Source organism: Bos javanicus, chromosome 16 (genome assembly GCF_032452875.1).
Source record: "Bos javanicus breed banteng chromosome 16, ARS-OSU_banteng_1.0, whole genome shotgun sequence".
Lineage (NCBI taxonomy): Eukaryota > Metazoa > Chordata > Mammalia > Artiodactyla > Bovidae > Bos > Bos javanicus.
Genome location: NC_083883.1, coordinates 50503009 through 50528544, shown reverse-complemented (window position 1 = coordinate 50528544; position 25536 = coordinate 50503009). Strand labels below are relative to the sequence as shown.

Genomic DNA, 25536 nt, shown 5'->3' with positions numbered 1-25536 from the left:
CCCAGAGCTTGCTCCGCAGTTTTACAAACTACTGAAGTTTGGGGCTCCCAAAGGGGAGCACAGACGCACACCATGGCTGCTTCCAACATGTGGCCCTCTTGGTGAACCCCCAAGCCCAATTGCTCAGATAGAATGTGAGCCAGTTCTCGAGTCCTGGGTGCCGTGCACACACTCAGCCTGAGGCCTGCAGCTCTTATCTAGAACATCTGGCCCCTTCGTGGCTGTCTCCGAGACTCTGAGACCGGGCTGTTCACTCAGAGACGTAAACAGAGGAGCTGCCCGCCAAGGCCGGCCCTGACACGGTACTCCTCACAGTGTTCCTCTTGGCGTTCGATTAGAAAAAGAAAAAAAAACTTGCAATCAATACTCAAAGTTGGATTTTGAGCTTTTCTGCAAAACTGGGCTTGGAGTGTTTAATAACAAGGTTCCTCACTGCTTGGCCTCTAGGTTTATAATAAAAATAAATATTTCCCCTTCCTGATGTGGAAGGCAATGCCAACTGCAGGGAGGAGCTTGGAGGCGAGAGGAAGCAATTGGAGATGCTTAAACGCCGCAAACATAAGCCCCCGGGGGTCTTCGGGGGCCGGGTACCTTGACGGGACCCCAGGGATCGAGAATGTTCCCAGCTTAGTTCCGACCTCTTCTCTAATTGTACAGTGTAAACTAATCAGCGCCCAGTGCCTTTTCTCTTTATGACCAAGACAGAACAAAGCCTCAAATTACTAATTACACAAATACAGTGTCTTTTGCTAATTGGATTGGTTAATGTTAGTTAATAAAGCACTTTAAAGATAGGCATGTGGTATGAAAGAGGCAATTCATACGTTTAATAATAGGCTAATAACTGTCAGTGATGGTTAATCAGCCCTTGTCGCATGTACCGACCGTCGGACTCTCTTTCCAGGCCTTTGGACGGCTGGTACAAATTAATGCCGTCACAGGAGCCAGCAGGGCCGGGAGCCCCTGTCCGCCTGCAGCTCGCACCCCTTCCTGCCTGCAGCTCGCGCCCCTTCCACGCCGTGAGGGCTTGGCAGTGCCTGCTGACCACAACCCCGGTGGCGGTTTGGGGCGTTCATCCTCTAAGGAAAACCGAAGCCCTGTTATTTCTATTATTTATGAAAGAGCCTTTGGTTAAACGATTAGAAAAAGGAACCAGAGGCCTGCGTCCTCATCCCGAGGCCAGAGGCTGAGCCGTGTTACTCGGTGACCCTGGGCAAGCTCTTTGACCTTCACAGGCCTCAGTCAACTCAGCTGGAAAATCGAGTAAAAGGACTGTAGTGTCTCAGGCAGGAGCTGCTGAGTGGAGGTGCACGGAGAGCAGACTGTGACAGCCCCGAGTGCCGGGGCCTGACAGTAGAGGGTCTACCGTGCCCGCTCAGGGCCAAAGCCAAAAGGAAATCAGGCTTTGTGGACCCCCAAATCGGGCCCCAGGACCTGGGACTCCGAGCCCCACTCTGGACTGGATGCGTGAGATGCAAAAACCAGGTTCCCTTGTTTCTGGCCATGAAGAGCTTCCTCCACAGACTCCCGAAACCAGGGCTGACTGAGGGCAGGTGCTGGTCTGCGGTCGGCTTTGGAGCTGGCATTCTGTCCTGGCTCCCACACCTACAGGCACCCCGTGGGTCAGGTTTACACTCATCTGGTCCTCTGTTTCAAGATGTGGCCTCCTTGCTATATCCAAGGTTTTATCGATTCATCCAAGCAAATCTTTTTCTGTTAGAGGAAAACCAGACCAGAACAAATCACCTGCCATGAGCTGCCCCGTGAGCTGGCATCACCAACTTCATCCACAGGGACCCCCTCTTCCAAAGCATCCCAAGGCAGGGGGCTCTGTCCAAGTCCAAGGGGGCCTCCTGGGAGCAGAAGCCTGGAGAAGCCCCAGGTTTCCAGGGAGGAAACTTGAACAATGGAGCGTGCGCAGATATGTTTACTCCAGTAAATGAAATGCCCCAGGTGCGGATCCAGGGGGAGAAAGTGGCCCAAAGTTCTGCTTCCATCTGCTGGGCGGCTCTGCTAAGCTGGCAGCCTGCACCGAGCGGAATCTATCTGTAAGAACATGAATGCACTGTAATCAGGACCGTTAAACCAAACCAAGCACAAAAGTGAGGCTGCGGGGACAAAGGGCTCACCCACCTCCTGGGTCCTGAGCAAGGACTGGGGGAGGGGCCATGCTATCCAGGGTGGGCAAAGGGGCACTGGCACAGGGGCCCATCTCGCTCCTCACCCCAAGTGCTGAGAAGTGGGACTTGTGTGTATGGACTTGTTTTTTCTGAGTAGAGCTGGCCCAGCTTGAACCACAGGCCAAGCTGAGGCCACTTGGGCGTCCATGCTTGAAGTTCCACCTTGAGGAGCTCAGGCTGTCCTGGCCCAGGAGCCCCCCACCCCCAAGTGCAGGCCTGCTGAGCTCTGCTGATCGGACCTGGGTCTCTGTCTCTGTGCCCAACCGCCCGTGGGGACCCTGGCTCCCCAGGGCCCCTGCCGGCTGGATTTTCAGGGGGCTGCTTGCACTGTCTCTGTCTCCCTACTCCCCCGGCCCCGTCTCTGTCTCCTCCATCGCTCTCTCCTTCTGTCTCTCTCTGTTCCTTTCTCCCTCTGTCTCTGTGTCCCTGTGTCTGTCTCTTTCCCATCTCGGTCTGTATCTTTGCTTCTCTGCCTCTGTCTCCTCCATCTCTCCCTGTCTCTGTTTCCCAACCCAGGTATGGGGCATGCTGGGCACCGCCCCTGCCCCCAGCACAGGCAGCACTTGCTCAGACCTTGTGTGGTTCACATCCTGGCTGACCTCAGTTCTCTTCTCAGTCTTTGGAAAAAGCAAATAAATTATGCTGCCGAACAAAATCTCCCAACTCCAAGAATAGAGCTTTAAAAATCCTACCAAGAAAATTTCTGAGGACGCGGTCAATGTTTCCCTGAGGCCATGTTCTCCCAGGCATGGGCTGGGTGGACCGTCCCCGGCCACGCTGATGGCCCGCAGACCAGCTCAGAGCTGTGGGGCAGGACTGGAGAGGTACGTGGCCTGCAGGGCCCCTGAGTGCCCTCCCGAACACACACCCCCACAGTGCCCTGGGGACACACATGCCCCTGTGCCCACTCTGCCCCCTGCACTAATGGGGGTCAGTTCTCTGAGACCATCCCGCAGGCAGAGGGTGACCTTGTCATGTTAAAGTGACAGGCACAGCGGTAAGCATCAGCATGACCCCATCACGTGGCTTAAGCCTGTGCCCACTCTTGCCGCAGATCCCATGACTGATGGGCGCTGTCCCTCCAGGTCCACGGACGGGGTTCCAGATGCCCAGGCTTACCTCTGGCCATTGCAGGAAAACCAGAGAAGAGTTGAAGAGGCCCTTGCTTTGCTCTCAGGAGTGCAAACAGGAAGGAAGGCAGCAGGTGTGCACGTGTCCTGAGGTTTTGGCTGCTGGACTCAGGCCCCCAGGAGAGCAGTGGGATCCAGACCTCTGGGGTGGAGGGGGGATGCGGGGGTGACTTGTGCTCCCTGCATGGATGCGACCTCCTGTGCACCAGTGACTCATTAGAAAGAGGAGACACAGTCCACGCAGAGTAAAGTCACAGTCCACGCAGAGTAAAGTCACAGTCCACGAAGAAGTCAGGATGCTCAGCAGGTGCTTCGAGTGCCTGTGTGTCACTGGTGATCACGTTCTCCGTGCTTCTGGGCGTGTTACTGTGGCCCGAGGTGGGACGAGCACATCCCCGGGACCCTGCAGTGTCGTCGTAAAGTGGAGTTGACAGAGGACAGTTTTGGGCACCGACCTCCCCTCCTGAGGTCTTGGGAGCCAGAACTGCCTGTGTGACAGCCTGGGTCCATCCCTGACCATCCAGGTGGCTCTCCAAAAAGCAGTGGCGGCAAGGATGAGATTGGAGCACCATCCAGGTTCCCTGGTGTCATGAAGACACACCCCCCTACCCACACTTCCCGAGGCCCCCACACTTCCCATTGGGAACCTCAATGAAGCAGGCCCTGGTGGCCGCCAGGCCCGACCCCAGGAAGGGTCTCCCCATCTCAGGGGAGGTAAACGTCCCAGGATGCTGATGGGCTTGAGGTAGAAATCCCAGCGGGGGTTTGGAGATTTCCCTTGTGACAACTCTGAGCACATCTTGTTGGAAAACAGGAAAAAAGAAAGAAAGACAAGGAACGGGGTGGTTTCAAACTGCTTCCAATTTCACACCGTCTCTTCCCGGCGGGAGGCTGCAGCTGAGAATGCGTGCTGGGCGGGGGCCGGGCAGGCCGGGCGGCCGTGGCAGCTGTTTGCAGGATCAGGTGTTCTGGGAACCCAGCTCTCTAGCTGCCCCGTGTCTTGGTCACTGAGCAGAGCTGCCTGGGGACAGGGGAACCTCCTGCAAGCTCACACAGCTTTCGGAAAGCACTGTGCCCACATCTCCGAGGACATGAGACCTCCCACCTGCGTCTTCCAGCCACTGTGTCTTCGCTGGGCTGGGGGCCCGTGTGCTGCTTCTGCTGAGGACCAGACAGTAACAGGCGGGCTTTTTGTTCCACGAGCCATCCCGTCTTATGTTCTGTATTTTCACCACCCTTTATCATGTAACGGGCCTCATAGCTCACAGGACATGGGGACAGGCCACAGGCTAGATTTACCCCGCCAACCCTGCCAGAGGCCAGGGCAGCCCAGGAGGCCCTCTGCTCCATGCTGTGGTCTCTGAGCCCCCTTCTTGGTGGCTACTCCCCTCCCCCCACCCCAGGAGGGGGTCTCAGTGTCTAAGCCTGGGTGGTCACACACAACATGGGAATTTACTTCCTCAGCAGAGCATCACTGTGCTCCTGAGGAACAGTCTGGTGCAGCACACATTCGCATGCCACCATTTCTCAGACGAGCAAGTTGAGGCTGGTGAGTGGGAACCCGTAGGTAGCAAGTGCAGAAGAGTCATCTCTGAGCTGGGAATCTCCGTGTTGCTCTGAGGCCTCTCCCACCAGGCCAGGCACCTGAGGCAGGAGGGTCCAGCTGATGCCCCATGTCAGTCAGGAAGCCCTGAGAGGTGTCCCCAGGACAGGGACAGGCGGCCTGAGCCATGGGCTTGGCTGAGTCTGGGAAGTCCTCCCGAATTCCCTCCTGACCCTGAGCTGGAAATGCAGGAGGGGGCCCTGGGGCCGGAGGTTGCTTGGGAACCCGAGGCCAAGTGGGGGTGGGTGGGCTGGCCTTGCTCTGCTGGTTCACTCTGCCCCCCAGAGAGCAAGCCTGGGCCCTGGGGGCTCCTGGCTGCATGGCAGTTGCGTGGATGCTGCAGGATTCCAGAGGCTGCCCATTTTTCACAGCGGATCAGCACGGAATTCCTCGACACAGCTGCTGCTGTAATTGGGTCCCATTAGGAAAGTGTGCGGTCTTGTTCGGCGGCTCCCCCCGCCCACCGCCCCCACGCACGGTGGTCTCGAGTTAGCGCGGCAGCTGTGACCGAAGCCTGGCTCTCGGGCTCTGCCGCGCTGTCTCCTCCCCCCAGATTGGAAACATCCCTTTGTGGGAGAGAGAACCCGGCTCCTTTTCTCACCCTCCCTTCTCTCCTCCTCACTGCCCCCCACCCACACCCCAAATGGAGCCAGTTCTGTGGAGGCCACACAACCTCCCAAGGGCTCCGGTGCAGCCTGGTTGGAATCCCAGCTGTGTGATGCTGGATGAAGAAATCAGCCTCTCTGAGCTCAGCGGGCAAATGGGCATTGCTGGAGATTATAGTGCCTCTGCACTTGACAGTTTGGCTCCTATTACTGTCATTGCTACTTTATTACTGTCAGTAATGGAAACACTGTACCTCTGGCTTCTTCAGCTTGGAAGGTGGCCATCCTCAAAGTGAGAGGATCCTCAAATATTTGTAGAGTGAGGACCTGGACTAATTAAAGGGTGAGGATTGGATGAGGCCAGAATTGGATGGGGACGGGCCTTCTGCCCCGAGGTCATGGCCCCACAGGCACAGGGGCCTCCGGGAGCTGCCTTTTCACCTCGTGTCTGTCACTTCTTTGTGCCTTTGTGCTGCCTGACATGACTGTGGGAGTTGAAATGTGCGCTGAAATGTGGGGTGATCACTTCTGACCTGCTCACCTTTGAGTTATTAAAGGTGACCCCAAACCCCAGTGGGAGGGGTGAGAAGTCAGTGCCCAAGAAAAGCCTGAATCCCAGGGGATTCATGGTAGGGCGGTGGGATCGTCACATTTCAGCATCAGCCCATTTCCATCCCCACCCCAACCGTGGGTCCCAGGATGTCAAACGTGCGTGTGTCAAGCAGTCATTGTCGGGATCCTTGACCCTTTCTTCTTCACTTATGATTATTAAAGATCATCTAACAAACAAGTTATCGATGAGCAGGGTCAGGCTGTAGTGCATTAATATGATTCTGTCAATACGCAGGTTATTTCTATAACTAAAAAGGGTTGAGGATAAAAGACAAATGTACATGTAGAACCGATAATTGACCTATGATTTATTTCCCCCTCGGGAGACGCTGAGGTGCAGAGTCACCAGGCTGCGGGGTCCCCCAGGCAGCTTCTCCAGATGGGCTATCATTCAGGTATCCAGGCGAAGTTGGGGTATGAGGCCATCGGAAGGCCAGGAGCAGGTCACACCTGACCCACAGGGGTCCTGGGAGGATGCATTTTCAGACACGAGTAGGCAGAGCCACCTCCAGTTTGCAATGGGCGGAGCCTGGTGTCGTTCAAGTGAACGGGATTGAGCACAGCCAGGAAGCCACAGGAGGCAAGTCCTACGCAGGCCTGACACCCGCGATGGATGAACAGTGCTCTGGGGCTGCAGAAGGGTCGGCCACCTGGGGACCCTGGGTTTTTGGAACATGAAAGAACATTCTAGAAAATTCAGGACTCTTCTGCAGGCATCCAAGCTCACATGCTTCTTCTGGCTCTTGAACCCAGGCCCTCAGGAGGAAACTCTGGTCCCTGATCCAGGAACAGACAGTTCTGTGGAACCTTCTCCTGGTTTCTGGGGGCACGTGTCCAGTTCCCGGAGCTGGCTATCGTGAGGCCCCTGGACACACCAGTGGTTCCTTTTCTAAGACTGAAAGTTACAGCTTGTCATGAGTCATTGATTGGACGTACCACACGTCACCCTGCTCTTTTGATTTACGTGCACTTCCTCCGGGGACATCAATCTTCTGGAAGCAGGAGAAGGAAGCTGTCCCCTGAGGGCAGGTGCGACACTGGACCTGCATCTTCCCAGGACAAGGGCCTGCGGAGCCCTGACCTGGGCTCAGGCTTCGGCTCACCGCCTGGCACAGGAGAGGCTCGGACCCTGACACAGTGTGGACCCAGCAGCTTCCTCCTGCCAGTCCTGCCTGGCCAGCGCCCCACCCTAGCTCCCTCATGGCCTGGGCTGTCAGCCTGTTCTCTCTGTGTCCAGAGCTCAGCTGGACAGGAGCCCCCAGGTAGCACCTTTGGGAAAGAACTCCCTCTGGGGCCAGCACAAGAGGGCAGGGGCTCTCAGGCCTGGTCAGGGCTGGACCCAGCCCACCCGGTTCAGAGAGTGGTGACAGAAAGGGCTGAACAGCATCCAGGGACTGGGGCTCTGAGACCCTGAGCCGCCCAGTGTATGCGGAGCCCGTTTCGGGCCTGGGGGAGAATTCAGAGCCTTGGTTGGAAGGGTTCTGCCAGAGGTTGGGTGTCCTGAGCTGGGGTAACCTGCACCTCTTCTCTCTTGAAAGGAATAGCTTTGGGGGGCAAACCAGGGGAACAGGAATCCTTGCAAGTAATCCTCCCAGACAACCGCCACCGCAAAGGAAGGTGGTCAGCCTAAGCCCTGCCCCCAACTCGACTCATGTTCCCCCATGGCATCAGGGCCTTGTGTCTCAGCCCTGGGAGCCTGGGGGAAAGGCCTAGGGAGGGCCTGGGTAAGTTGCTGCCTGGGCCAGGAGCTGGCGGGAGTGAGAGGCAAGACCCCTACCCAGATGATTCAGAGGGGCCTGTGTTTCCAAGTTAAGGATCAAGGAATTGCCCTCTGCTGGGGGAGCTCTTTCAGTGAGGGCAGATCAGGCACTGAGCTGTTAACAAGGTGGCTTGTGGGTGGGCAGGGGTTGGGGCACCGGGGTGGGGGGCACTGCCCGTATTTCTCTGTAAGCCAGGTACAGGGGAACCTGCTCTGTCCAGTGCCTGGGTGACCAGGAACCAGAGGCCAGGCAGGTGCACACCTGGGCTGCCTCCAGTCCTTCCTTTAAGAAGCTGCCCGGTCCCACCCTCTGTCCGTGCCTCTGATCCATCCTCTCGATCCCTGAGGGGCCGACAGCTCCCACCTCCGCCCTCCCTCACCGCTGTGCTCATGTGGGAAGGTTAATCTACCTCTCTGAGCGCCTTTCCCATCTGTAAAGACTGTGGTGACAGCTCTTCCTCAGGCGTTCTGAATTTAACGCCTAGTGTGAGCCCAACTGGAGAAGACTCTTGAGAGTGCCTTAGACAGCAAGGTGATCAACCAGTCAATCCTGAAGGAAATCAACCCTGAATATTCACTGGAAGGACTGAAGCTGAAGCTCCGATACTTTGGTCATTTGATGCGAAGAGCCGACTCACTGGAAAAGACCCTGATCATGGGAAAGATTGAAGGCAGATGGAGAAGGGGCGACAGAGGATGAGACGGTTGGATGGTATCACCGATTCAAAGAATGTGAGTTTGAGCAAACTCTAGGAGATAGTGAAAGAACGGAAGCCTGGTGTGCTGCAGTTCATGGGGTTGCTGTCAGACACAACTTAGTGACTGAACCACAGCAGTGAGTCCCCCATGGCACCCGGCCCTCCCGTCCTCTGTTCCCTGCTGTTTTGCTGGTGTTCCTTTGGGCAGCCTCTTACAGGTCCCCAGCTGGTTGTGGGGAATGGCGCCCAGTGCCTGAGCTCTGTCCAGTGCCCTCCCAGCCCACCACCACCCCACCCCCTCACCACCGCAGAGCCCACCACAGCACATCAGCACAAGCTGAGCAGGGAAGACCCATGGACTGAAACCACATAGAGTCCAGGCCTTACACAAGGTGGCCCTCCCTCCCCCTTGTGCAGATCCTCCTTCCTTACCTGCTCCCTGCCCCCCATCCAGCTGCCGGCCAGCACCCGCATCCATATTCTCCCTCAGAGGCAAACTGAACCCCCAGCTGGGACTTGAGGACTCCCACGGGCCTCTCTGCACCTGGTGGCTGCTTCCCATCTCTGGGCCAGCTCTTCTGCCCCTGCCCCCCACCCTGCTCCCCTCCAATTCCACTTTTTCGGGGGGCCTCTGTGTTCATGCTGATGTTGTTGGAGGACAGAGTGGGCTTGAGCCACTGCCTCATCCCCAGAGTAGCTGATGCTGGAATCAACATGGTTTCAAGATTTCTTTGAACGTCTCTGAGGTGCCTTCCAGGGTGCAGTGCAGACAAAAGGCGTCAAGTGCTGCTTCTGAAAGGAGGCTGTGAGGGGCCCAGGACAGATTAGACCATAAACCTGGTGTGGGGGGAGAGATTCGTTCACTTACTCAGTCGTCCATCCTGGAGAAGGGAAGGTGTGGGCACCAGATAGCCGCTGGCCAGGCAGCGTGTGCAGAGGGGCTTGTGCCCATGGTCAGCAGGGGAGGGGTGGGTAGGGGGTGGGTGGGGGGGTTGCCAGCGGACAGAGTGTTCTGGGCACATCTGATAGCGGCAAGCCGTGCCCAGAGCTCTGGGACCATGCAGGGCCGTGTGGGCCAGGAAGAGCCGTCTGCCTTAGACTCGTGCTAATGAGGCCCTGCCACTCCACAGAGGTCGAGACAGAGGCCCCCACTCCTGGCCAGCCTGGGGGTGGGGGTTCTGGGGAAATTGGGGTGAGTCTAGCTGAAGCCCTTGCACGGAGCCCGGGTATTTTGTTGGCCAACAGAGAAAGCAGGCAAGGTAGGACTTGACTATCACTCAAGCTGGGCTGGTTCCTCCTGTCTGACCCGGGGATGGTGGGGCTCCCAGTACCCTGACTTCAGGGTCCTGAGCAGGAGGCTTGGGAAATGCCTCCTGGGAGGGGAGGGGAAGGCGGAGATGCAGGGCTGGGAATGTAAACAGCATGCCGAGGAGACCTATATGCGTTTCGGGCCGGGCCCTCTGAAGGAGCCTGGGTCCTTTTTCGTGCTGTACTTGACTGTGTAAATATTTTTCTTAGGAGTAAAGAGAGAGTCTCCATTCATTGGGTAGGATCTCACTTGAAAGAACTGAGAAGTATCTGTTTAGCCATAAAAGTGAAAAACAGTGTCCAAGGCGCCTTTCAAAAAAATCATTTCTGTAGCTCAAACACAGGCAAGTGGAGTTTTTTTTTTTTTTTTTACTTTTTTTTTTAATGCAAAAAATAAATAAATATGACCCGCTCCCAGTTGAGAGCTCAAGAGTTTGTGTCAACACCGTTGGAGCCTTTACTCTGGGAGCCAGAGCGGGCTAGCCGGTGACTAACTGCCCTGACGGTTCCTGGGGGTGCAGCCAGCAGGACACCACCCAGGCCACACCGCCGAGGGGGTGGCGGGGGGGCTCCTGCGAGCTTCTGCTGGAGTTCAGGTGTGACTCTGGTCGGAAGGGTCAGCGTGTGGCTCCCTTCCACCCAACGCACCACCCGGCAGCCTCCCAGCCTGTTCCTCTGGATTCAGGAAGCTGGACTTGGACGTGGCCGCCAGCACCCCAGCAGTTCTTTGACCTTTGCCCTGTCACTCTAACTCCCAAGATTCTGTCTCCTATCTCTAAAGCCGGGATAACCCCAGCTTGCGCCCAGATGGGGCTACCATGAGCAGGACGGGGGAGCCGCCTTGGAGGCGCCCGGGAAGCAGCCCCCCCAGAACCCCCACCCAAGGCTCCCAGAAGGACTGCCTGCACTGTCCTCCGGTCACCGCTACAGCCCAGCGCCGGCCACTGCGGCATTTACACCAGGGAATGTGGCCATCATGGTAGGACCTGGAGTTGGACTTGGTCAGAAAACTCAGCCTGAGAATTGTTCTTGAAAAAGCTCGTCTTCCCAGGAAGGGAGGATGCACACATGAGGCTGTGGGTGTTCTTTACAGGGATTAAGATGAGCTGAAAACCGGGCGGTTTGATAGATTCTGATCAGCAGTTCATTGGGTCCATTTGAGGGCACTGTTTAGTTGGTCTAAAACCCAAAGCAGCTCACCACGGGTTGGGGCTGGTGGTCACCAGCTTCGGTCTTGACCTGTCTGCCCGGAATGTGTCCCCGAGTCTCCTAGAGGGTGGCAGAGTGAGGCTCAGGGCCAGGCCAGCATGGGAGGGGGCTCCTTCCATCAACCCCTGGGGCCCCCGCCCCGCCTCCCAGCCTTGGGCAATGACCTGCACAGATGGCCCTAGCCCAGCCCACAGAGGCCCCTTCAAGGGCAGGGGCCTTGTAATCAACTTTTAGCCACTTCTAGACACAAATACTCCTCTTTGGGTAGGCAGAAATGTGGCTTTAGCATTGGACAGAGAGGAACAGGGTAGAGAGGCCTGGGCTTCAAAGCCAAGAGGAAGAGGTCAATACGTGAGAACACTTGATGACCTCTTGGACCACAGGCCGGACTAGAGGCGGGGGCGCTTCATCTGCTGCTCTCTGGTTTTCGAAGCCACGTGTTCAGAGCTCCATCTGGGTTTCCTCCTGTTTGTACGTTTTCAGATCCTGTAATAACAGACTATTTCGAAGGGAGAGAAACCTTCTGGGATTCGTTTGTGACACCGAGCAGAAAGCCTAGCCCCCTCAGGGGACACGCCAGAACTCCAGAGCTGTGAGCATATGGATGTCTGTGTATGTGTGTCTCCTCTGGGCTGACTTTTCGGAGAACAGAGGCTATTTATTTTAAGAGTCAAAAAAAGATGCTTTGAGCAACCCCACTTAGCTCAGTCCTGGCACCGAGACCCTTGAGAGGAGCAAATGCTCCAGGTCAAACCTCACTTTTTGGCTAAACTGCTTAATCAAAACACACCTAATACTTCTGCTGGTGCAGAGACGGGCTTGAGAGCAGAGACCACCACTGCCAACAGCCGGCTGGCCAGCAGTGCCTGTGCCGAGGGCTCGGCAAGCAAAATAAAGAGGGTTTTCAGCAAAGCGGCGGACTTGGCAGCGAGAAGGCTGGGACAGAGGCTCCAGAAGGGGTGCGTGGGGCAGACTTTCACGCGAGGTCAGCAAGTCAGTGAAGAGCAGGGGTGATGGTGGTCACACCTGCCAAGGTGGCCGTCACATCAGGGGGAGCGGGAGGCAGAGAGAAGTTGCTGGGACAGGATGGTCCTGGGACCCACTCAGATCTCCTGGCAGGAGGAAGACTTCCTCTGTATGGGAGTGTCGGCCAGCTTGGGGTTAACGCCCCCAGCTCTCTCTGCATCGCACGGTTGGATGGGGCTCCATTCTGCCACTGAAGCACCCCAAGCTGGGCCTGTCCAAGGGGAGCCCAGGGCCAGGCTCCAAGGAGCAGTAGAGAAACCCTCATCTGCCTGGTCCCACCGGCCTGGCCCTGCACTGAGAGCCTCCTCTGTCCGGTCCCTCTTGCTCCACATGTTGCTGGCATCTTGACCTTCAGGGATGGTACCATTGGAACACCCACTTCTGTCCCCCCAGCCTGGAGTTTTGCCACCAGCACAGGCCTTCAAGCCATGGGCAGGAACCACTCTGAACACTCTTGTCTCCCAAAAGCAGCCTCCAGTTTCCAGCTGCCCCCCAAATCAATAGCGACTGTGGCAGTGCCCGGCTGAGAAGTCCAGCTCCTCAGTGTCCCCAGGACAGTGGCCTGGTGGTCAGCATGCTTGGTGGGTGTCTCTGCAGGAGGTCCCCAAGGCCCCTTTCCTGGGAGGGGTCACAGCAGCAAGGCAACGAGGAGTGGCATCACCGGGTCTTCAGGCTCGGGCTCCTCCATGGCGGGCTTTGGGTGGGGACCTGCTTTGTCCTTCACAAGGGGACAGGACCTGGGAAGGGGAGTCACTCAGATGGGTGGCCCCTTATGCAGTTTTGTCCTGGGCTCTGGAGACTGTGAGGCTTAGAAAAATTAACACACAGTGTTTCTTCATTTGATTCAAGCCACCCTGTCATAAGGGGCAAGTGGATGAACCGCAGGACTCGGGGCCCATGCTGGGACCTTCAGTTCTGCCTGATGCTGACAAGGGTCTCCAGGTGGGGTGCAGGCCTGAGAAACCTGGAGGAGGAGACTGGTCCATCTCCTTCCCTGGGGAGCACGGCCTCTTCCTGGACAACACAGGCTCTCCTGGGACCCAGGTGGTCTGCCTCTCTCCTCCTGCCCTAGGGCTGCCCGGGCTCCAGCCACCCTTCTTGGCTCTGAATTTGGGAGTGAAAAGCAGACAGACAAGAGGACTGCCTCACTGGCCCGTCTGCTGGCAGAGCTTAGCCCCCAGGGCTGAAGCTAGCTCGTCTCCCCCGGGGCCTGTCCACCCGGGTCCAGTAGGGCCTGAGCACCTAGGTACCTGACCTCTCGCTGGCCCTTCTGGAGAGACTTTCCCGGTGTGTTCGTGTCTGCCTCTTCTGCCTCATTCTCTGTTTTCACTCCTAGTTGCATTCCAAACCACAATTTCAGAATCTATTAAAAGAAACATAAAATCCCCAATTGGTTAGAATTCTCAACATTTAAAAATATGACTTATTGTTATTACAGCTGAGTCTGGGCAGATCTGCCAGCATTTGGAACGAAGCGTCTTGGTCCTCTGACCTGACCTGCATGGGCACTGGCGGGCACTCTGCTCCGAGCTTGTCATTCAGGAAGCAATGGTGTCATTATAAGGGGAGGGGGAACAAAACCCCTGGGTTTGACCCCATTTCTCTTCTTATTCTCCAAATATTGGTTTCCATCTTGGTTTCTATTCTCATGGAAACGACATCACAAATTTATATACGTGTTTGTGCAGAGTACTTGTGATCCAAAAGGGAAAATCCCATTGATGCTGCTAATTTGTCAGTTTGCATAGCTTAGAAAGGGCTCTGGGACTTGTCACTGAAACATCACCCTCTGGAGTGGAACTGGGTGGTTTTGAGGCGGAGATGCCAGCCAGGCAAAATGCTACAGCTCTTCAGAGCTGAGCCAAGGAAAGCTCCAAGTCGAAGCCGTTGGGTGGAAGAACGACCCAGGGTGGCTGGCACTTTCCTCGACGCCCCAAGCCCATGTCCATGGGCGGGATGGTGGTGGGAGGAGGGAAGACTTCCTGCTGCTGCCACTGCCCACTCCTGGGGTAGGGGCTCACCCCAAGAAACAAGGAAGGAGCCCCTTACCCATTTCAAGCACCACAGTGCCCCTAACCACACGTGCAGTCTGTACCCAGTGAGCTCCACAGCGTGGCTGAGCTCCACAATGTGGCTCCTCCCTGTGATCTGGGCGGACCCCTGTTCTCTTATTATGGAGAAGCCACCCTCCCTACCCCTATTATTTCAGAGCTCGCTTGCTCTGCCTGCATGTGTATAGCCCACTGTAGTTCGAGGACTGGGCTCGGTTGGAAACTAACAACCCTTTTCCAAATTGTTTTGCAGCAAATGCTGACGGATGCGGAGGTGTCATCGCAGGAGGGCTGCATCCAAAAGGTAGGCAAGCTGGTTCCGCGCCATCTCCCCTCCCATCGAGCCTGCACCCCGTCGAGCCTGCGCTCTGGTTGAGCCCGAGCTCCCGAGTGCGAGGCCATCTTCTCCCCTCCCGTCGAGCCTGCGTCCCGTCAAGCCTGCGCTCTGGTTGAGGCCGAGCTCCCGAGTGCGAGGCCGTCTGCGGTCAGGCGAGCACATGATTCCCCAGGGATCAAGACGGATGCTGGTTTTCATGGTGCAGCAGGTAGCAGCTCGCTTCACAGAACCAACCTGGTTCCCAGAACCAAGGCGAGCCCCGTACACGTGGGAATGCTTTGGGCCAGTCAGTCGCGTAGAAATGAAATAAATATAGATTGTGTTTATTTAAATATCTTCACTGGATACTCACATGAAAAGAATATAGAGAAGAAAAGCACAATTGGCTGCAGATTCAACAAAGCCTTTCGTTGTACTCAGTCTCCGAAGATGGCTCAGGCACCGTGTTGAGTAAGCAAAGTCAGGCGACAGAAAAAGTGTCAATGTGGGCTTTATCCCCCGGTGATGGGTAACAGCCGGTTGACAAACACGAGATCTGAAAGGCCCAGAGAGTGGGCCAGGCCCAGGAAAACACCCCCCCACACACACACACACAGAGGGAAGTACGCACCCACAGGCAGGCACATTCCTGTATGTGCATGCTAGGCAGACAGCAGAGGGGAGGGGTGTAGAAATCACCCCAAAACCCAGAAGCCATTTGTCAGCTGGAGTTCAACATCTAGAGAATTTGGGCCATCCATGCATAAGTATATACATGTACACACACACATCCACACAGAAAGACACATGCACACACACACAAACACATAGACACACACTTGTACAGACACAGACATGCATACAATACACAGACACACAAACACACAGATATAAATACACGTGGTAGCTGATGCAGTCTTTGGGTTTTCCAGTAGCATTAAAATAGCCTTTTCTCTCCTGGCATCTTGACTTCAAAGCATTGTACAGACCAAGCTGAGAGAGCCCATCTTCTCAGGGTACCCAGACCACGTCAGGAAGCACAGCGTGGGCATCTGGGGCGATGGGTCAGCACAAGGCTATCCAGCTGCTGTCAGGGGCTGTTTTCTTAGTTTCAGAATTGCCAAGCTATGCTCATGAGGTGCTGTCCCCTCTCCCAGGAGGATCGAAAAACACTGCCTGAGCATACATTCCTGTCATCATGAAAAGTCCTCTTTGGGTCTGGAAGTGACAAGAAAGCAATTTGCTGGTTCCGCCGATCTCTGTGACTTTCTTCCTGTGTCTGGCTGGCTGGTTAGGGTCGGGGCAACTGGGGGACCCGCCATCCTGGGGGACTGAGCCCTAAGAGCTGAGGCCTTCCCTTTTCACCAGGGTCAACCCCAGAGACATTGATTTCAGAGAAAAACCATGTGATGGGGGATGTGGTCTGACCCTGCAGTGACCTCTGGCAGGGGTGACCTCTTGCAGGGGTGACCTTCGGCCTCATTTGTCTCCATAAGCGCGTCTGTGTCTGGCCCAGGGGGCAAATGTCTGAGCAGAGCTGGGACAGAGTGTCCTCTCCCTGTTCACTGCCCCGGGCCCTGAAGCCTCTCTTCCTGGAAATGCATCCGCAGGCCCCAAAGTGAATCCCGGCCGTGTCCCTCTCCCTCCTCCACCCCCCACCCCGACCCTGGGAGTGAACTCTGTTTTCTTAAAGGAGGAGGTGGCCAGAGCAATTTGAGCAGCTTCCTTGTGCCTTTCACAGCGTTTCAGAGAATTGAGGTGCTTCCACCCCCCACGCAGAGGAACCATAGTCAGCTCCTCTCTCAACTACTAAAAGGAACATGGAACCTTCATCTTCCCCGCTAAGAAGGAGCTCACACAGGGCGGGAGGTGAGAGATGGGTCAGGCAGTTGTCCGGCCTGGGGGCAAGCTTCAAGGCAGAAGGTCAAAAGGTGGGGTCTAAGGTTAAGGTCATGAGGAGGAAGGGATGCATCCTCTATCCCCTGAGGTGGTGCTGTCTCCAATGTGGCCTCTCCTTTTTACAAACAGTGGAGGGCAGGCCTTGGATACTGTGGCCCAGACGTCCTTCCGAGAGCTCCACATGGAGTGGGCACAAGCACCCTCCAGCCAGGGACCCACTCACAACTGCCCAGCTTGGCACAGCCTCCCTTCATATGCAGACCTTTGTAAGGCCCGTCGGAAGGGTGCCCACGGAACCAGACCAGACGCCCATGGCAGCTACAGCAGCTGGGAGGGGCCAGTGCCGGGCAGCAGAGCCGAAGGGGCCGGGCCGTGGTTGCTCTGAGAGCCGCTCTCCCATCCCCAGCCCCTGAGGCTCCGTCCTAAGGCTTTGTCCACCTCTCCGGATACCCCTGCCCTCACAGAGAAGTGCTCCTCTGAATCCCCGGACTCTCCCATCCTCACACTAAACTTAGTGCGAGGCATTTGGGGCATCAAGTGTGATGGGGTGGGTGCCCTCGGTCACGTTGGTCGATGATCGAAACCTTAACTTGGCATCTGGAGCCATTTGGTTACTTCCCAGAGAGGGAGGGAGGGGAAGAGGTGCTGAGAGAGACTCAGGTGCAAAGGCAGCTGGGGTACTGCAGCGGGGGCCGGAGGACAGTCAGTGTGGCCTTCTCTTGACCTTCTTCCCAAATGGAAGGTCACAGCTGTGTCCCTTACAGCTTTGGAGACGCACACGTGCTTGTTACATGAAAGGACCGTACACGCCTCAGTGCGCTAAGGATTAATTTAGGTATTCCTTGGTGATAGGAGATAGACCCCATTTATCAGTCTTATAGTTTAGGATTTTGGTGTCTGGCTGAACAGGGCCTCTCCTCCTCCAAAGACACACACATCTGGGGGCGTTAAGGTCCTCCAGGGAAGCGCTGAGGCTATGCAGCCTCGGGTTGGTCAGCTGACACCTTTGAGCATCACTTATTCCAACTTCAGGATTCACTGAATCACACTTTCTGCTCTTTATCAGCATCATGGAACCCCATGGACTGTAGCCTGCCAGGCTTCTCTGTCCATGGGATTCTCCAGGCAAGAACACTGGAGTGGGTAGCCATTCCCTTCACCAGGGGATCTTCCTGACTCAGGGATCAAACCCAGGTTTCCCGCGTTGCAGGCAGATTCTTGACTGTCTGTCTGAGCCACCAGGGAAACCCTCAGTGAAATGTAACTAAGGCTATTAATTCAATCAGTGGCTTGACACAAGAGATGCAGAAAGGGTGATGTTTTGTAGGAAGTGGTGGTTATCAATTCTTGGTATTAAAGAACCAGGATGCTGAAGAGGCTGTGGACTCTACCTGTCAGAGTTTACAGAGGACAAAATCCAGGCCCAGGGAGGCTGGTGGTGCCTATATCCGCCGGGGGGGCGGGATTTGAACCCAGGATCTCTGGTGCAGAGCTGGGCTCACATTGGAGAGATAGCGGCTACAGCCTGGGAGCTGGCACCAGGCTTGGCCCCACCCTGAGAACCCTCCTGCGCCCCTCCCTCAGGTTGCCTCCATCCCCAACCTGTCCTGGTCTCTTGTGTTCCTCTGTCCCCCAGTCCCTCTTGTGGCCCCCTGTGGTGCCACCAATCCCTCTGCATTCCTCCCCCACCTCCACCCTGCCTCCTATCTTCACATTCTTGCATCCTCCTTCCACCGCCCACTGGTTCCCTGCATCCCCTCCTCCTGTGTGCAGCACGCCCAAGTGCTCCTGCTCCATCGGGTGCTCGGCTGCCCCACACTCATCCCAGGTGTGCGTTCCGGATGCTCACGCACTTCCCTCCAAAAGTCACTTTGGCTGCAGGTCCAGCAGCATCGCCTTTTCTAGCCTCAGGCCGGGACCTCTGGGACCGCTGGCTGCAGCCGACTCTATTTAGTCTCTGTTTACTTAGAGGGAAAGCCCGGGGCTCCTGGAGAGCAAACATCTGCGGGAGATAATCTAGGAGCTGTCCATCCATCACTGGGGGCGCCTGGCTCCCTGGAGAGCCTGCCAGAGCCTGGAATAAAAAGGCCGGGCGAAGAGGCTTTGGGGACAAATAAAGAGCTGTGTTAAGGGCCCGCTGAAAATGGATGGAAGACATTATTAAGACTCAATGGCCGTCTTATCAAAATCCAATAGGATAGACATTTGGCAAAAGGCTTAAATTTATTCTTTGACTTTCTGGAGGGCTTGAATTTATCCGTTAACAAGAGTGTAGTCCACCCGGGGAGATGGTATCAGCTGAAAGAATTTTGATTCAATCTCTTTGGTGATATGAAAGGGGGAAACACCAGGCCCCCAGTGGCCGCCCCATTGTCTCGCTTTATCTTGTTTTCTTTGACCGTCTTGAAAAGGAAGGACGTGTTAATACAGTACAACAAGCAGAAAATGCAGAGGGAAATGACCTTTTTCTTTTTGTGTTTTCTTCTCCCCCGCTTCTCTACCCACACTGCCCCCCTGCCTCTCCAAAATAAATAAATGAATCAGGAATTCGCATCCTTGGGGGTGAGGTCTGAACCAGGACAGGTGCATCTCCAGAGGCACTGCAGTTTGGAGTCACCTCAGCCAGCGAGCTGGGCCAGGGATGGGGAGCTCGAGGCTTGGAGGGAACGTCAAAAATAAATTGAGCTAATAAAGCCTGCTGTTGGAGTGGGACTGTGATGAGTCCATAAATCTCTCCCTGTTATTCCGCACAAAATGCTACAGGTCATAAAAGTCATCCGATAGCCCAGCCTGGCGTTCTCCAATAGGGTGATTGATTGATAATTACGATAATTCCCGAAATGATTGTTTGGACGTGAGGACCTTGGCCTGTCCCACTGGGCTGTAGTATGTGTGTGTTTTCTACAACCTGGCCCAGGTGAAAAGCCTCCGGTAATGGGCATCCCGAGGTCTCCTGGGCCCCTCCCCGGGGAACCTGGGGACTAATAAAGATGACCAGGAGCCAGAAGACCAGGCAGGTGGGAGTGGAGATGGACAGGCAGCTGCCAAGTGTCTTGTGCAGCAATTAGTTGAGAAGGCTGCACATCCCAGGTCTCAGCCAGGCTGCCACCGGGCTGTGCCTTGGGGGTTTGTGTCCAGCACACCAACTATCCAGGTTTTTGTGGTCTGTGACCCTCTATGTGGTTTATTTCCTTTGCGTTGTTTTTCCCCTGGAGGAAACTGAGGTATTTTCCAGGTGGCTAGAGGGCGAGGAAGGCAAGCGGGGAGGGAAGGATCGTGACTGGAACAAGAGATGGGGAGACCAGTCAGCCCCGAGTCTCCAGGACAGGGGGTTGGGGAGCATGTGTCCCGGTCAGCTGGTCTTACTGGGACCAGAGCAAGCTAGACTGTCCCTGTTAGCCTTTGCCTGTGCCAGCAAGGTTACTTTTAGAAATCCTTTCTTTTCCTCTTTACCACGCCCCCCCATCCCCCCACCCTTACCCCCCACCCCCGACCCCAGGCCGCAACACCTAGGAGCCACCCAGGTGCTAGAATTCAATCGCTATTTATGCAAGTTCTTCCTGAAAAAAATTCCAGCAAAGTCCCAAGCCCTAAGTGGCCTGGGCTCACAATTAATAATTTGCATGTGGGATCAGTTATGTCTTTATGAAATCAAAGTGTGTTTAGCTGCCACGGAGACAGCTCCGAGTTGATTTTGATAATCTCGGGTTGAATAGACTCACTTCGTTCCAGCAAAGCCTCGGACAAAGGCTGGACAGTGGCTGAAAGCCCTTCGGAGACAGGCCTCCTTTTCCTTTGTCGGGGGGCTGCTGATAAAAGGGCCGGGAGTCCATTAATTCAGTGAATGAACATATAGTAAAGTCAGTCCCCTCTTGAGAACAATAATGTTGAGGTCAGCTTCGGTTGCCATGGAAACTAAGTACTCCTAAGAAGTTTGCATCCTTGATTTTGCTGAATCAAAGGCTGCAGAGTGGAGAGGTGTAATGGGGCCAAGACGCAGAAAGTCGGAAAGCCCCGCCCCCACTGGTCCCCTTCCCGCGAAGGCGGCTCCGGGCTGGTGGCCTTGGGGACCCTCAGCCGCTGGGGACCAGCCCCAGGTCTGGCTCTTGGCCCTCCCCTGGCCCCTCCTGGAGGCCTCTTTTTTTCACCACTGTAGAGGCTTATCTGAAGAGGCCCTTAGGCATGACTCTGGTGCCCGGGGCAGGGCAGAAAATCTAGCCTGAGGGAGGGGCCACAACCTGAAAGCCTCCACCTCAGTGGCCCCGATGGACTCTGCTCTCTGGCCACCTCACAGCACCTGAACTTGGCCTCTGGCGGGGGGTGGGGGGGGGGTAGGGAATGGCGGGTGGTGCTGTGGCCCCTTCCCACCCGGAGCAGATAAGGGTGATTAATGGGCCAACAGCAGTAGGGAGGTGGAGGCTGAGTTACAGGCTGGTCTAGGCTGGGTGAGGATGTTATAAACGTGAGTTTTTGTATTCTGTCCCCCCAACAGCTGGGCTGATTTTACTTACCCTTCCCCCCAATGGGTACCTGAAAGCAGCTTAAACCATCAGGTCAAGCTGGGAAGAGATGCAGGTATTATATTTTCTTCACAGTAGTTTACTACCTGCTGCAGACCTGCGTTTCTGAGGAATGCTTCATCTTAGCTGGACTGGCCCTCGGCTTGGGGGGCAGGGTCTCAGGCGGAGAGAGGGGAAGTTGTTCAGACAGACCCACTCTACCCTGAGGACCTTGCCTGGGGTCGGGGGAGGAATGAGAGGCTCGTGTTTCTTCTTTTTTGCTGCTGAGAAAGCACGGAACCCGATTTTCTCTCTTCTACTGAAGTAGCCCTTGTCAAACCTGCCGCAAGGCTTCTGGACTGCAGCTTGGGATGGAGGTCCTGGAGGAGGGAGGTGGGCATGAGTGGCCCAGAGCCCAGCAGGCAGAAGCCCCTCCTTGGGAGCTGGTGACATGAGGATTCCTTTCTGTGGTCAGGCCCTTCCCTCACCCTGCTGACACTCTGCTCAAACCTCAAAGCAAGACAGATAAAGTGTCACTGATTTCAAAGGGCAAATTCAGAACTTGAAAATGGGCTTTACCCGCCAAGTAGACAAAGGCCCCTCTCCTTCTCACTGGAGACCTGGGAAGGCTGGGCTGGATCCGTCACACTCGAACCTGGCTCTGCCCTGGATGCTATAACCCTAGGCCTTGAACTTCTGCATTTCTGTTTCCTCCTCTGTAAACGGGGAGATGATAATCACAGTCTCCAGCACCCTGCGCAGCCTGGGTATTGAGAAGATAGCGAACGGGCAGAGCTCTGGGCAGAGCCAGGCCTGCTGAATGGACAGTGGGGCCTGTGGCCATTGTGGCTGGCATGGGACAAGGGGCCATTCGGCCCTGGATGGCCCCAGCTGGGGCACCAGGGGGCTGGGCCCCATAGCAGACACCTGCCTCTGAGATGGTGACAGCACCACCTGCAGCAGGTCAGAGGTCTCTTTGCTCCCCTGGGAACCACACTGGCATCTTGGGGTATCCTGGAGGCCCTGCCGGACAGCCTGGGGAAAGGTGGCTGGGAGGGGTGGGCTCTGCTGGTAGCGGGCGATGAAGAGGATTTACTGTCCACATTACCGGCTTTATACGAGCCAGATGGTGGTGTCGATAACTCCATCATGTTCAGGTGGGTGCAATGGTGAGTTAATTAAATCGTGCCGTGCTATTAGGAGAGAAAAATATATCAGTGCAAGGCCTGCTCAGCGTCTTCTGCTTTGAAGGCAGACACATGTGTGCCCATGGCCGTTGCTGGCTCCAGGGCGTGTCCTCTGCCCGCGGCACCAGGAAGCCTCCAGCCTCACCTTTGCTCCACAGACCCGCCGGCAGCTCATCAGTGCACTTGTTATCGGTCTGAGTGTAAGGTTGACTTCTGGTTTTACACACACTGACTGTCAAGATGGCCTGTCCCTCTCCAGGGTAAAGGGTGGCGGGTGGGTGCTGTGAACCCCGGGCCCCGCCCATGGCTGGTTGCCTTGAGCTGTGAGTCACTTCTCCCTGGGCTGTGGGCAGAGCACCCGGGCCTCCGGGGAGGGCCAGTTTCCTGAGGTCCTCTTGTGCCTCTGATGGTGTCGCTGTGAAGGTCTCTGGGCCTGTGGGCACGTGTTCCAGGCAGGCCCCTGGGCGGCCCCCAGGCTGAAGAGGCTTCCCTTTCTTCTCTTGGCCCAGGACTTAGCCAGGCGAGGAGGGCCTCGTCCTCCCACAGGGGTGGCGTGTGGGGGTCTCTGAGGCTCACTTGGCAGGTGGTAACTCTGGGGAAGGCTGTGTCCTACCCCCCACCCCCCGACCCCCCCACCGCCCTGAGAAGCCGCCTGCTGCCACAGGCCTGGGGATGTGGCAGGTCCACCGACCTCTCAGTTCACCACCACTCATGACTTCTGTGAGATGCGATGCTGGCTCCCTGCGTATGGGTGTCACAGGTGTGTGAGGCTCAGGTGTGTGTGAGGCACAGGTGTGTGTGAGGCACAGGTGTGGGGTTGTGTCACAGGTGTGTGTATGAGGCACAGGTATGAGGCATAGGTGTGTGTGGCACAGGTGTGTGAGTTCAGATGTGAGAAGCACAGGCGCAGGTGAGGCACAGGTGTGGGGTTGTGTCACAGGTGTGTGTGTGAGACACAGGTTTGTGTGGCACAGGTGGCTGAGGGACAGGTGGGTGCCCGGGGGGAGGGTCCTGTGGGGCTGGTCAGCACCTAGTCCTGAGCCCACAGGCTGTGCCCCGCTCCCACAGCAGCTTCTGGGCTCACGTTGCCTTATGCTGTGTTGGGGGTTCGGGATGGGTGTTGGGGAAGAAGGACAGCAGACATGTGAGAGGGAAAGTGGAACTGGAACCTCGCTTGCCCCTAGCGAGGCTGCCCCTCCCACCGCAAGCCCTGGGACCTGGGCGCTGCCGCTGTTCTGACCGCTGCCGCGGTCCCTGTTGCCAGCCTGCCGGCTCTTTACGCACACCCACTCCTCTAGCCCAGCCCCCCAGGTACTATTGCTCCCACTTCACTGTGCAGAAGACTAAGCTGCAGACAGTATGTCAGCTGTCTGAGGCCACAGGATTCAGTGGGGAAGCCAGGGGTTTCCCAGGGTCAGCCACATGACCCCAAAGCAGGTATCCCCGAGTCTCATGTTATACTGGGTATCGCCCTCCAGATGTGAAGACACAGCTCATCTAGACACACCTTCAGGAATTGGGTTTGGATAAATATAAGCGAAGGGCTTCCCTCATAGCTTAGTTGGTAAAGAATCTGCCTGAAATGCAGGAGAGCTGGGTTTGATCCCTGGCTTGGGAAGATACCCTGGAGAAGGAAACGGCAACCCACTCCAGTATTCTTGCCTGGAGGATCCCTGGCAAGGAGGAGCCTGGCGGGCTATAGTCCATGGGGTCTCAAGAGTTGGACTCAACTTAGTGATTAAACCACCAAATATGAATGAACTCAGAGAAAGGCAAGAGTGGGTTGGGCTGGAGTAATTGAAGTTGGCTCATTGCACAATGGCCTTGTGTAACAACCCCCCCAAACCCTTAACACAGCACTCGGTGACCCTCACTCGTGTGCAAGTTGGCTGACCTAGGCGGAGCTCGGCTGGGTTTGGTTCCAAGCTGATGGTTGGGTCCAGTTTCCTCCTTGTGGGAGTTTCCAGTGGGCTTCACGGGGCGTGTTGTTCTGGTGATGATGGTGGGAGAGAAGGAGGCGACATGCATAAACATCATGTCCGGGCTCAGACAGAGTCTGTAGCCGCTTCTGCTCACACCCGTGGAGGCCAACCACACATGATGGGAACGTGCTCTCTGCCTCCCACTGGAGGGGTGTAGTCACAGTAGAGGGGTGGGAGAGTAATGCGTTTATGGCAGCAGGCTTCCTGGAGGAGGTGGCCCTGGGGCTGACACAGGTCCAGTGCCCAGGCTCAGGCTGAAGCAGGGAGAATTACTCGAGGTATGTGGAAACAGAACAGAGCCTGTGGCAAAGCTCAGAAGAAAAAACAAAGCCCAGCCTGCTGCTCTTGTGCAGCCTGTCTCATGGGTGCAGCTCCCCCACCCCCGCTTTCCATAGATCCCTTGGAGGCTCGTAACCCTTGAGGATGACTCTCTGGTCCTCAGAAGGAGGCTTGGTGCAAGTTGCCAGAGGAAAGCGATGCTGGGCTGGTTGTGGGAGATGTCCCAGCTCACTTTGTTGGCAGGAATTCCAGAGGCCTGCATCTGGGAAGGAGACTGAAGAACCAGTCAGGCTTCCTCTGACTGGTTGGGTTGACGTTGACTGATGGGTCGTGAGGCTGACGAAGGTGGGCAGGATAAACACATCCCTGAAAGAGGCACTCGGATACCAGCATTAACAAGAGAGCTTTGCTCTTAAGCCACAGAAGGACATGGAGGAACTCTAAATGCATATTATTAAGTGAAAGAAGCCACTGTGAAAAGGCTACATGCGGTACCATTCCAACTCCATGAAATTCTGGAAAAGGCAAAACTATGGAAACAGTGAAAGGTTGGTGGGTTAGTGGGAGAGTGGGGTGAACATGGGAGCACAGAGGGTTTTCAGGGCAGTGGTGCTCTGGGTACCGTACTTGTGGATCCATGTTATCATGGATTTATCCAAACCCGCAGCTGCACAACAGCAACAGTGAACTCTAGTGACAAACAGGGACTTGAACGGATGATGTATCGATATTGGCTAAGTGGCCACACTAATGCAAGATGATAAAAATAGGAGAAGCGAGTGGCGGGTGATGGGAGGAGATGAGGGAGGAGACAGGGGGTGCATGGAAATTCTGCACATTCCACTCGTTTTCCCATAAACCCAAAACTCTAAAAAAATGAAGGCTATTACTTTTTTAAAAAAGGATTTTCAGAAAGTGGTGTATTATACCACATACATCTTATATAAAATATATACTCACAAATAAGGACATACATAATATGGAAAGGCTGGAAGGAAATATACAAAAATAGTAACATCACTCTTTGTGGTGATATAATGGATGATTTTTTAAAAATAGTATCTGTATGGGATATTTTTGTTATTAAATATGTTGAGTAAAGTGCTTACATGATTCCTGGTCTGTGACAACACTAAGTGGCAAAGGGCCTAATGCTTTGGTGACTGTGGTCATTTCACAGGGAGCGGTCCCGA

General features: G+C 55.6%; 1 protein-coding gene across 3 annotated transcripts in view; it reads left to right on the top strand.

Moving 5' to 3' along the window:
- The window catches only part of PRDM16 (PR/SET domain 16), a 340531-nt gene that overhangs the window by 145763 nt on the left and 169232 nt on the right, over positions 1-25536 (top strand). For all 3 annotated transcript variants that reach the window (XM_061382973.1, XM_061382972.1, XM_061382975.1), the window contains exon 3: positions 14435-14485. In XM_061382973.1, the coding sequence (XP_061238957.1) occupies positions 14435-14485 (51 nt within the window). The remainder of the gene's footprint in view (positions 1-14434; positions 14486-25536) is intronic.